General features: G+C 42.6%; 1 protein-coding gene across 12 annotated transcripts in view; it reads left to right on the forward strand.

Moving 5' to 3' along the window:
* The window catches only part of HIVEP1 (HIVEP zinc finger 1), a 128,419-nt gene that overhangs the window by 33,404 nt on the left and 82,337 nt on the right, over nucleotides 1-12,678 (forward strand). For 4 of the 12 annotated variants that reach the window (XR_005263008.2, XM_038173534.2, XM_021275480.4 and 1 more), the window contains one exon: nucleotides 3,314-3,467. The exons of 4 other annotated variants lie outside the window; for them this stretch is intronic. Coding sequence is in view for 6 of the 8 variants with exons in the window: in XM_038173534.2 (XP_038029462.1) it covers nucleotides 3,344-3,467 (124 nt within the window). In the remaining 2 variants the exon portion in view is untranslated. Of the gene's footprint in view, nucleotides 1-3,190; nucleotides 3,235-3,313; nucleotides 3,468-5,415; nucleotides 5,689-8,953; nucleotides 9,278-10,655; nucleotides 10,788-12,678 lie in introns of those variants that run through there. 4 more of the 12 variants (XM_072033219.1, XM_072033217.1, XM_038173537.2 and 1 more) reach the window with 4 other exon arrangements.

The raw sequence follows: 12,678 nt of genomic DNA on the forward strand, positions 1-12,678 counted from the left end.
CGCTGGTCTGGCTCTTTTCTTTTGTTTGTGGGGTGTTGTGTTTTTTTTTTTGTTTTTTTTTTTTTTTTTTGTTTTTTAAGTCCCCTTCTTAATGTCTGTCACAACATTTCCTACACAATTTCACATCTGGCTTCAGCTAGAAAACTGCTGATGTTCTCATCTCTGCCTGAACATCCCAGTGTGTAGCCCACATCATGGCGGTGTTGCTGTGGCCTGGCGAGGAGCTGGTCTGAGAACATCAGTAGTGACAATGGTCACCACTCCCAAACCCCATTTTAGCACCGAGCCCAGGTAGAGGATCCGCACCCATGTCTGGCCCTTCTAAGGTGGTGTTGCCTTGTGTAGAGGAATTCTGTTGTTAGTCGCTTGAGGCATTTTCTCACATCAGCAGCCTACTGGCCTGTCTTCTTCCAGCTGAGCCTCAAAGCTTATTGCACCAGCGCTCAGGAGACATTGTGTGCTGATGCTTTTGATCAGGCAGCGGTGATGTGGAGTAACAGGTCGCCCTTGGTCATGTGCTATATGCCTGACTTAATAAGGGCCCAGGCAGGGCCTAGTTCAGGAGAGTAATGCGTGTGGCTGCCGCTTAGTGATGCAGTTGAACCTCATCCTGGTGAGGGTGAGAAAAGATACTGTTTGCTGGTTACCCACAGTGGACCCATGACAACTGATAGTGATACACCAATGGTGTGTTTTAATGAATCCTGTGAGTCATGCTGTTACTTTTGGAGTATTGGTTTCCTTTAACTTTACGCTGAAAGAGAGCACAAACACAGCCACACGGATTTGGCCCTTCTTCACCTCCATATAGAAATCAGCTCTGTGTGGTTTGGGCAGCAGGATGCTGTTGTTGTGTGAAAGAACTTTTTTTTACGTGTTCATGCAAGGTTCATACAAGAACCTGAAAGATTTTTGGCCACCTAAGGGGCAAGCACCACAGAATTCCTTCATGGATAGTCAGCATTAGCACAGGGTGAGCAGTCACTCTGTTGTCATCTTCCATGAAGTAACCAAAGAGTTGTGTAGTAAATATTTGTGGTTTTGATCAGCTGTGCAGAATACATTGTGTGACAGACAGCCATGCTTATGGGTCTGTATCTTCAGTATTGTGTTGAGTCATGCAGCTGATTATTTAAATGTATATAATAATTGACACACTTGAAAATTTGAATTTCATTAGGTGGGGGGTTAGACTTAAATATGTGGATTATTTTTTACATAACACTGTAACATGCTTACTAGTTTTGACAAAGAGTTCCCCCCCAACACAGAGATGACAGATAATAATAAGCAACCAGACATGGTTATACAACAAGGGAATATTTTAATCATCTTCATTTTGGAGGAGACAGGCCAATGTGAGTTAGCTCTTAGACAATCTACTGATACTTTGCTTCAGCAGATTGACAACATCTTGAAAAAGAAAATAAGTATTTGCTATTCCTGTCATAGACTTCTTTCAATCACTGCGACAGATGTTCCAAGCATGTTGTTGTTCCTTTGTTAGGTTTCTCTAGTAGTAAAAATACTGTGGTCTAAATATAGTTTAAATTTGGTGGGATACATTGTTGGAGTATGCTTCAAGATTGCTTTACACCTGGTTTAAATCAAACAGTAATGGGACAAAACTATGAGGGGGAAAAATGGGAAAGACTATTTTAGATTTTTTCAAACCCAGGTAGGAATTTTTGTGTTATTATATTTATAGCAGTTCCAAGAAAGTGCTATTTCTTTCTAATAATTTTTCTTCCAAGTGCAAGAAAGTGCTTTCTTTTTCTAAACAATCTTTGTTGCAGTCTGACTTAGGATGAAGCATAGTGAGTTCCTATTTACAGGATTCGTCGTTTAGAAATGGAAAATGTCAAAAATAACTAAGTAGTTCTCTCTTCCTGTATCTTCATTGTTGTCACTTGTGACAGCTGTATTTTATGCATCAGAAAAATACGAATTTTGTTTTCCTTTTTTCAACTGAAGCAGAGTTTAGAATTCAGCAGCAGTCAAAGTAACTGAGAAGAGAGGGATAACCAACGAGCAGTATGAAATGTACTTATGTTTAATTTGGGGAACTCAAAAGGTGAAAGAACTGTGATCCTCACAATCCTTTTTCCCTCGGTCAATGAGGTGCAGTTCAAAGCTCTTCTCTGTCGTCTCTCCTGCTCACGCAGTACTGGAGATCACTGGGAGAGCTAACAAGATGTTGCAGGCTGTATTCTGCTGGAGTAAACAACTCCTCCTTATTACCCCCCTCACTTCATATCCGGATGACTGCTTGCTGTTTATGAGACTCATTCTTGGAGACCACCACTTGGTAGCTGCTACCACTGGTTCTGCCTGGAATTGGATTACGGGGCTTTTCTAGTAACTGCTCCAGGTTCTTCTGTGATTGCAGGTGAAATTCTGTTCAGTGGCATTGATCAGGGAAATGTTCTCATTTGGCTACCGGCTTTCTGAAGGCTTTCTGCTCTCTCTTCATGACATCTGTCATCAGGACACGTGTACAGATTAAATTGCAGTGTCTGGGATGAGGCACTCATTCGTTTTCCAAAAGTGATGAGTAGTTCAACAGTAGGGCACAGTTCAAGGTTTATTTCATCACTTGGACTTTTGCTCCAGTGGAAGAGATTGTGAGATTTCAAGTTTAAAAAACAGAGATTATCACTTTGTAAATGTGTTTTTGTTACATTGCTAGATAATTTTGTAATAAGGCATAACACTACTCAGAGAAGGAGGTAGGGGAGGACAGGTGCTGTGGTCTCCAATTCCAAATGACTGAAAATAGTTGTCATCCTTTATTTTGTGCCCTCTCTTGGGGGAGGAGAGAGAAGCTCATGTGGTAGTTCCATGTTGTAAAGCTGGTGGCTGTAGAAAGACATCTTGGTGGTCCTTTTTCTGAGCCTTTACAGGAACAAGTAGTTTGTATGTGCTTTGTTGTGAAGCCCTTTGTGCTGTGCTGTGATCTCATGTAGGGAGAATACTTCTGGGTTTGTTTTACAAATTTTGAGTGAAGTTCATTCGTACTATATGTCGTTTTCCTTGGTTTCAAGCTTCTTTCACAACAGTGAACAGAAGATTGTAGCTATTATTCATTTCTTCATGCTACTTATGGGCACTAAATCAACAGATGTATTTAAGCTGAGAGAATAGTGGGAAAGACTTTGAACATCTAATTTCTCTCCCTTTTTACAGCATTGCTCTTCTGATTTAGCAGCAGTCCTGTTTCACTCGCCCCAGGAGGTACTTTATGAAGTTCTTGGGGGTAATTTTAATACTCAAAGGCTGCTGAATGAACTTTCATTTTTGTTTTTTTTTGCAGGGTGATGGTGGCCTTCTCTTAAATGTTTTTATGAAAGAAAATTCTTTATGCAAGAAAATCATAACCTACCTCTTGGGTTTATTCGCCCATCTGAAGAGCCTAGAGGGGTATGTTGGGGCGGTTGCAGCATGGCAAGACCATTTTTTCCTGAAAGGTAAATTGTTCATTTAGGGACAGATGCCTGAGATTCTTCTTTAATTCTTTGTCCTTACCCATTTCTGACAACAAGGTTTGCAGCAAGATGATGGTGCCTTTATCTTTGTATTAAGCAGTGATAATTGCTGCAGATGAGAAGAGGTAAAGTTTCTTGGGGGTGAATAGTAAAGCTGCTCCTGCCTGCCATAGCATTTGGATATAGTTAACAAGAAGGGGAGATACCTTGATCATAGCACAACCTTCTGGCAGGGTGCTCTGCCATCTGTCTCGAGACTTGCAATAGGAGATTAGACTGCCTCTCACAAGCTTTCCTATCAAGGCTGTCTCCCCAAAAGGCAAAAAGGAACAGAATAGTTACATAAACATGTTTTCCTTCAAAATTCTCCAGTATAAAATTCAGCTAAGACTCTGATTTAGCTAAGTCTAAGACTGGTGCAAACCATTTTCCAAGGTCCATTTTTCTGCCTGTATAAAGAACATAAATAAAGCAATAGTTTAGTATATGGGACACAATATTCCTAAACAACAGCAAGGAGAGCCAAAAGCATTGATTCACTATTTGATAAGATTTCTTCCTTCAACAGGGGATACAGTTTCTTTGTAAGAAATCAGCAGGTGAGAGCTCTGGGGAAAGGTGGTGTGCTGGGAATGAGAAATGGAAGCAGCTGCAGACGTGAAGCCTTGCTGCTGAACGTTAATGAACTATAAAGTTTGTATTTAAGGTTTGGAACTCATTCTGTGTGCTCAGTTTGTCAAAAGTTTCTGGGGGCATCAGGGGCAGGCCAGTGTCAATTGTGCAACAGGCGAGGACTTCAGGCTGTGCTCCTAATAGTGACCTCACTTGAACTGAGAAGCAAACATCTTATCTGCAGCCATTAATGACTGAGACGTGTTCATAGTCTGCAGTGTTTTAAAGTTTGCTTCAAAAGGGTTCATTGGTGGATAAAACGCATGCACGCACTGCTCTGTGGTCCCTTCTGGCTTGCAGCTGCACATCAAGGGGGTTGCGGGGCTTGTAGAGGGGCAGAGCAGTCCTGCTGCTGTGTACCAGCTTTCATCTTCATGAAAGGTGCTCGTTCATAGGGATGTGTGGCAGCATGCAGCCTGTTGATCCTACAGGGGGAAAACAAAAAAAGAAAAGTTGGGTTTCATCCTCTTAATGGAAAGTGAAACTTATTTTCTGTTTGTATTCTCTGGTTTAATCTGAAAGAAGGCAGAGGCAATATAAACATTTAATGAGGGCAGTTCATTCTGTTGGTTCACAGTGGCTTGGATTTGGGGAAAAAATCACAGCGTTAATCAGCATAGTACTTAAGGACTTCCGTTTAAGAATGCTATGCTTCAGTGCTATGCTACAGCAGATGCTTATGGGCTACCCCAAATAGTAATGGGTTTAGGAACATGCCTAAATGTTTTCCTGAAGGAAGACCTAAGTTATCTTGGCAAGTGTTGTATTATGGCTGCATTTACCTTTCCCATAAATCCCGGTACCAGAGGCAGAGTTCCCTTTCATCTCTTGAAAGGTAACCAGGTCCGTAGATTTTTCCACTTGGCTGGCTTTCCAGGGCTCTGTTGCAGCAATCCGATCAGACCGTAAGAGGTGCCCGCGCCGATCCGATTGCAAGATCAAAGTCCATGCCTTGCCTTTCATACCCCCTGTACCCAGTCTTCCTATAGTTATTTATTTTAAGGCATCCAATGCAACGTTTCTCCATTTCAGAGACCTTCCTCCCCCCCCTCCGCCCCCCCTCCCCCCCACACACCCTTTCTACCCCCCTTATCACTCTAAGTGGAAGCAGAGCCAGAGCAGCGAGCTGACAAGTGGCTGGGCTGTTTTTCATTTATTTTTCATATTTTTATAGATGGTCTGGAGGGCGTGTCGGTGGGTTAATATCAGTGACCCAGCACTCGGGTGGATGCCTGGTGCACCCTCCTCACGCCTCCGAGGCGGGCCGGGCCGCGTTGCCATGGCGCGGCGGCGGGGGAGGGCTCCCGGGATGGCGGCCGGCCCGCGGCCTCTGAGCCCGGCGCTGGGGGGAGCGGCCCTCAGGGGACGGGATTGCAGCAGTTTTTGTGCCTTTAATGATAATACCGCTCTGATGAACGCCTCCTGACATCCGCCTTCCCCGAGCAGAGCCATCGGGTCAGATCCAGCCCTCGGCGGAGGGTCCCTGATTGCATGGAGGGGGTGCCAGAGGGAAATGGTGGTGCCCGCTGCGGTGAGTTTGCTTTTGGTTCCCCCCTCGCTGTCAGTGCTCCCGGCAGTGGGGCATCCGCTGACTGCTGGCCCCCCCCCCACTCCAAAAAATGCTTCCGAGGAGAGAAGAAACCCTGCCCCAGCTGGTAATGATGTGGTGTCATGGTTCATTGCCTGAAAACGAAACGCACAAGCAAATTTAATGTACTAAAGGTATTTCATGGCAGTGGGGTGAGAAATGTGTTAGGATGTAAGAGAGTGCACTACTGGGAAACGAGCTTGCATTACGCCCACAGAGCATTTACTGTACATTAGTTATAACCCTGTTGTTTTTGTTGTCTGCAATTAATTGAGTAATTTCTTCCATGACTGAAACTGCAGGTTAAGCGTGTTTGCTTTGAAAGACAGTCTTCCAAATACGGACTGCTTCCGCGTTTACCATATTAACAAGCTCTTGTGAGGCACATTTTGTATGCTGTGAATATGAATTCCTGAAAGGTATCGGTGGGGGTTAATTCACTGTTACATAAACAGCCAATAACAGCATCTCATTGTACTGAAATTGCTCTAAAATAGTTATTAGTTTCCAGGCTATTACTGGGGAAAAGGCTCTGTTTGGTATACATGAGCAAAGGCATTTTGCTGCTTGCAAATGTAATTTGTAGGAGAAGGCAAAAATGAACTAGGAGAATTTTTAAGCACTAAAGTAAGGATGCTGCTTTAAAAATAGGGAAAGTCTAACCTTGGGCTGTAATGCAGCCTTAACATTCAGTTTTACAGCTCTGACAAGATCTTTATCTCCTAAATTGTACAGGCAGGGGTGAAGCAAAATCATGACCAAACCAATTTTCAGGGAGCTGAGTACTGTACGAAGACGTTTCCAAAGGGTGTTGTTGTTTTCACTCCTGAAGCGTGGTCTACCTGGTGTAGGTACGTGTGCAGCCATCCTAAAAATACAGAAGTTATTGTACAGCAGAATAGCATCGCCTTGCTGAGATGCAAGTGCACGAGCAGCAAGGTGAATCGTAACCTTAGGTTTGTCGAAGCAGCATTATGTAATAGTTGAAATGCCCTGGGTTATGCAGGGAATAGCAGAGAAATGTGTGCTGGGAGGCGCTGTGGCAGAGAAGCAGGGGTGCTTCAGCCCCACTGGGGGTGAGCAACTCTTTCTGATCACTTTTTTTTTTTTTTTTTTTAAGCTTTGAAGCAGCTGGCAGCTAGCTAATTTCATTGTTTGGTTGGCAAAACAGGCTTGCTACCTGTTGAAGGAGCTTGATAAACTGATGCTGTGATCTTCAAATGAGAGCAACAGTGTTTACTCCCAGAGCTTCACATGCTTGGGTACAAGAACTTTGCTGGCATGTAGGTGTTTACAAATGTCTGCGGAATAGCATACAGCTATTACGTAGCTGGTGTCAGCTAGTGTCTGGATCTTCATCTTGGTATACGTATGCTTGTCACAGGGAATTAAGTGTTTGTACACAATTTAAAAATGGCAGACCTTCAGTACAGTCAATATAATTATGCAGGAATTAATGACATTTTAAATTGAGAAGAGTTTTTGCTCCTTTGTCTGTTATGTACTGTGATTTGATTATTAATCCCAGCAGTGCCGATGACTCAGGAGATGCTAGATGGCAGGGCACTGTATGTTGTAGAGAATCAGCTATTAACATCAGCTCATCCATTCCTGGCTCATACTGTGAAAAAACATTGAGAAGGCACCTATGACGCAAGAATGGGATTTATTTTGAGGGAGACTCCACAAGAAAACTCAAGCCCAAGTCTTCCCATTAATATATTTGGGAATCTTTTCATAATATCAAATCTGACAAGGTAAGTCCATACAGCATATTTTACCAAATATGAACTTCGGCAAGCTCTTTTTCATCTAGAAAGTGGGTTACTACGGGGAGACTGAGAGGCAGGGAAGAGTCTTTTGGACCTTCTCTTAGCTGGCATCATTCTGCTACCTGAGCCAGGGGAGGCTGAGCTGGTTTTAAAGCAACACACAGGCTTCTTTCAGTGTGGTCCAGGGGTCTGCTAAGATGCTTTATGGGTGCGACCTTCTGTCTGGGTCTTGACTCAGTGCATTATAAAGTGAATGGTCACAAACCAGCTTGTGCTGACCACAGTAAGATTTTATTCTGGTTGAACATACCTTTACGTATATGAGGTTTTTATTGCCACTGCAAGATAAATGTCTTTTTTCTTGAAAATTAAATTTTATCTTTAAAGATAATTCTCAAAAAGATAGAAATAGGTTGTTACCACACTTGGAAGTTATGAGCGTGATTGTCAGGAGCACAGGGGAGTTGACTTGGATGAATGCTGTTTTCATTGGTGGTAGTTCTACAATTGGCTTCTGTGGGAAAATTAATTAAAAACCCATCAGCAATGACTGAGTGCCTTTTGAAAATCCTCAACTATGTTATTAAGATTTTTGACTTCGGAATTAATTGCTGCAGGTCAGAAGAAGAGGCTATTTTCTAACTACCCTAATTTTGCACTGTGTGCGCAATAATTGCTTACACTGCATTTAGGAGACACGTACAGAAGTCAGGTGTTCTTGCAAAAGGGCTTTGGGCATCTTTCTTTGCATGGGTCAGATCTGAGACAATCCAATAGGGTCTGATTTTTAGAAAGTCCCTTGCTGAAAAGGAGGCTGTCTCAGGAGAACAGTGCTTGGGCATCTTGACTTACTGGCTGCTTTTGCAGCTATTGGGCTGCCTGTTTAGCAAGACCTGTCAGAGTGCTTCAGGGCAGGGGGAGTTTATTCCCCTGCCTTGGGTGCAATAGTGATGTGTGGTGAAACAGCAACAATTCATCTTCCTTTAAATCTTCGTGCCATTGGAAAAGGAAGCAGTAAATGAGAAGTTGCTCAGGAAGATATGTAAAGGGTTAACTCAAGAGCATGTTTTATGTGAGCAGTTGGCAGCAAACTATCTAAATATCTCCATAAGACTTCATCTCTGCAGCAACTGTGTTCCTTAGAAACACACGGTAATTCATCATAGCAATAAATCACTGCAGTGTGAAAGTGTTGTGGGTTGGAGCTGGGGCACATGGGAAGGCTGCGGTTGGCCAGCACTGAACCTCCATATTCCAAGATCATTCCTTAACCCTGAGTCCAGGCTTTTCCTCCTATAAGTATTCCCTATGCTGTCTCACCCCACCTCCCCAGCCTCATCCTGCATGTTCTCCTCTGCCTGCCTGTCACATAATTGTGCAAAACCAGGTGTCCCCTTCCCTGTTTTCCATCTAACGGGATTTTGTGCTACTGATAGGCACCTTGCTGCTACCTGCTGCCATTGCGCTGCTCCTGGAAGCTTTCCAACACTGTCAGTCCTTGCTTTCATCTATGCCCTGGGATTCCAGAGGAGCTGTGAAGAAGCAAACCTTTGTGTGAGATCTGGCTGCTTCACCGAGTCGCTTGCCACAGGGGAATGGAAGTAATAACAAGGGAGTTCCTGCAGATGGATGGATATTGTGGGGCTGTGCCAGGAAGTTTCGTTTCCTAACGAAGTTGTGAACCATTGGCATTCTGGTTCTCTTAAAATCCTTCATAGCTTTACAGTTGGTCTGAGCACAGTCTGGATTTCAGTGAAGAGGTACAATTAACAAGCTAACAATTTTCTAATACTCAGGCTTCCCGCTGCTCTAAAGATGGTTGACTTCAGAGAGTGGGCTTGTTGTTCAATGTTCTTTGGTGATGGTGTCTTGACGGAGGAGTTGTGTGCGTTTCTCAGTTCTGAGGGTTTGGTTAGGGAAGGGATTTTGGCTTCACCACATTTATTCCACACAGTGCAGAGAGAGTTGTCTGGGTGCAAGTGTGAGGGACAGGAATACAACGAAAAAGCTCTGTGTTTCAGGATCCTAAACTAGGTTTGTAGGTTTACAATGCATACAGTGCTGTTCATGCAAAAAGCAAAATATATGCCTATTAGAACCACTTAAAACTGGAGTATTTTCAGAGTGAATCCTTTGAACATTACCAAAATCATTAATTGGTTTGAATGCACAACAGATGTTAAAATCTATACTTACTACCAGACCAAACCATTCATTGTGGATATGTCAGATGATTGTAATAGACTTCAAATTTATTCCAACATCTACAATTAAAACAAGTTGAAATTAGATTCATAGGTCATTGTTGACACTACTCTTAGAAGTGTGCCTCTTTTTCCTGTACAACTTTTTTAAATGTGAAAACTAAAACCTCTACTCACAACTTGCCATGCTTATGTAATATGGAATTAAAATAAGTATTAACTTAGAGTATTTAATTGTTATAAATTTAAAACACTTTGTTTTGAATTTGACTTCTTACGGTCCACATGGCTTTTCTTTGTGTAGATTAAACAGGAGTGTAACAAAGCTTTAGATAATACATGTTTTTTTCTTTTTTGGTTGGGAACTTAGGAAACTGTCCTGGAGAAATATTTGATAATGTAAAACTTGCTGAAACTCCTACTTTCTACAAACAGCTTAGCTTTTGGTAATGTTTTGTGATGAAAAGAGGTTTTTGGTGCATTTCCTCTAAGCAATATCCTCTTGTCAAAACAGAAGCCTACAATTTTCCTGGGGAAGCAAGGCGTCAGCCCAACCTAGGCCATTTTAAGCCGTAGAAAATTTGCCAGCTACTACCGCCAAATAGTGCCAGCTGTGCCCTTTAGTAATATTAGTATGGGAGAATAGCTATTGGGTCGCTAAATAAAAATTAAATTTATATAGGGTTTTGAAACACCATGGTGTCTTGATGATTAATGACTCCCATGATAATACAGCTCTGTTCAGTTTGCACATGGTGCCTTGACAGTGTGCTTCCCAACCATAAAGTGTTTCAATTTACTTTGCTCAAATTTTATGAATACATGTTACTTGGGTTTGGGGATAATTCTAGGGATAATGTGCCATACAATGCATTTTATTCTCCAATACTAACATACCAACCTCTGATCTTCTTAAAACTTAATTTTTATATAGCAATTTTAAAGGAAAGTATATGATTTGACATGCTTCGTCCACGTCGTGTTACACAGGATTTGCAGTACAATACTTAAAGTCCCTTTGATAATACAGCACAGTTCTTATTGGCCTCTACAAGGTATTCCCAAAGTAAGTTTATTAGTGTGGTTTATTGCAGCCTTCTGTGTTTTTCTGGCACTATGCCTTAAAGAAGCTTTTCTGTTGCACTGTTTGTTTTCTAGTGTTATTTAAAAATGCAAATCAGACATGATATATTTGTAAAGCAAAATTTTGTGAACTTACATGGTCTATTCTGAAAGTAGTAGGACTGGCTTTTTCCTGGGCAAATGGGCGGACGAGAGGTGGTCTGCGCGTGCAGGATAGGTGGAGGGGGATTTTGGGAACGCTGGGAAAAATCGGCAGCTGGCTGTTGGCCGTTGAAGAGAGCAGGTCGCTTGTACTGTGAACACCTGTTGAAACGCCTTGTCACGGAGAATCATGGAGCGTTTACTGGAGCAGCGATACGCAATCAAATTTTGTGTAAAGCTTGGTAAAACGGGCAAAGAGACTCATGACATGATTAAGAAGGTCTACGGTGATGCTGCCATGGGTAGATCGGGTGTTTTTGAGTGGCACAAGCTGTTCCGAGAAGGTAGGGAAAGAGTGGAAGACGACGACCGCTCCGGACACCCTTCGACCAGCAAGACCAACAAAAACATGTCGTGAGTGAAAAATTTACCGAACCGTCATTGCAGGATGAGTATCAGAATGATTGCTGATGACTTGAGCATTCCTCAAACCCAAGTTTTTGAGATGGTGAAAGAAAACTTAGCCATGAGGAAAGCGTGTGCGAAGTTTGTGCTGCGAGTGTTGTCAGAGGAGCAAAAGGCCAACCGGAAAGCAATCTGCCAGGATCTTCTTCATCATGTGAATGAGGAGCCCGACTTTTTGGCAATGTAGTGACCGGTGACGACACGTGGGTGTTTGAATACGACCCGGAGAGTAAGCGACAGAGCACAGAACGGCACACCCCTTCTTCCCCACACCCCAAGAAAGCACGAATGAGCAAATCCAAGCATAAGTCCATGCTCATTTGCTTTTTTGATCGACATGGAGTCAACCACAAAGACTTTGTACCACCCGGACAAACAGTTAATGCAGCTTTTTACGTGGAAGTCCTCACAAGACTGTGAAAACGCATTGCTCATGTCCGCCCAGCCATCGTCAACAATTGGCGGCTGCACCATGACAACGCGCCGAGCCACACAGCGTTCCGCGTAGTGGAGTATCTTGCCCAGCACAAGGTGGCAACGCTGCCTCAGCCCCCCTATAGCCCCGACTTGGCCCCGCCAGACTTTTTTCTATTCTCAAGAATAAAATCAACGCTCAAGGGGAAGCATCACGCATCGCTAGAGGTGCTTCAAGAGGCCGTGATGAGGGAGCTAAACAGCATTCCAGTCCAGGCATTCCTGGAGACGTACAAAAACTGGAAAACTCGTTGGCAGCAGTGTGTAGATGCGGAAGGGTGCTACCTTTGAAAAATTCTCATCGTTTGTTCTATTCTCATGAATAATTGTTTTTTTTTAAAAAAAAAAAAGTCCTACTACTTTCAGAACAGACCATGTAATATGACCAGCCACCTCAAATCTGAACTAGAAATAAAATATTGCAAATAAAATTTTGTTTTGCTTTGCTTAAGTATCATTAATTTCCCCAATAAGGGGGACGAGGGGTATCATTTCTCATTGCATATCTTTGGCAATCAATAGTATAACAAAAGTCTGAGGAGTTCTTCTCTGTTGTAGATCTTAAGTTCAACAGCATTAAAAAGAAGCATAGTGTGGTGATTTTTAATGTACATTTCTTGGTCACACAAAACATGAACGTTTTATGGAGGTTGTATTTTTAAATCCTGCCAGCTTCATATTTGTTCCTTTTTCCTATTAAAATGTTTAATTTCACTTGGACAACTGAACATTTTTTGTTCCACTTGAAGTAATGGCAAGGGCAAACGTGTTTGCCAACATCTGTTTGACCTGCA

Source organism: Anas platyrhynchos, chromosome 2, assembly GCF_047663525.1.
Source record: "Anas platyrhynchos isolate ZD024472 breed Pekin duck chromosome 2, IASCAAS_PekinDuck_T2T, whole genome shotgun sequence".
In the NCBI taxonomy this organism is placed as follows: domain Eukaryota; kingdom Metazoa; phylum Chordata; class Aves; order Anseriformes; family Anatidae; genus Anas; species Anas platyrhynchos.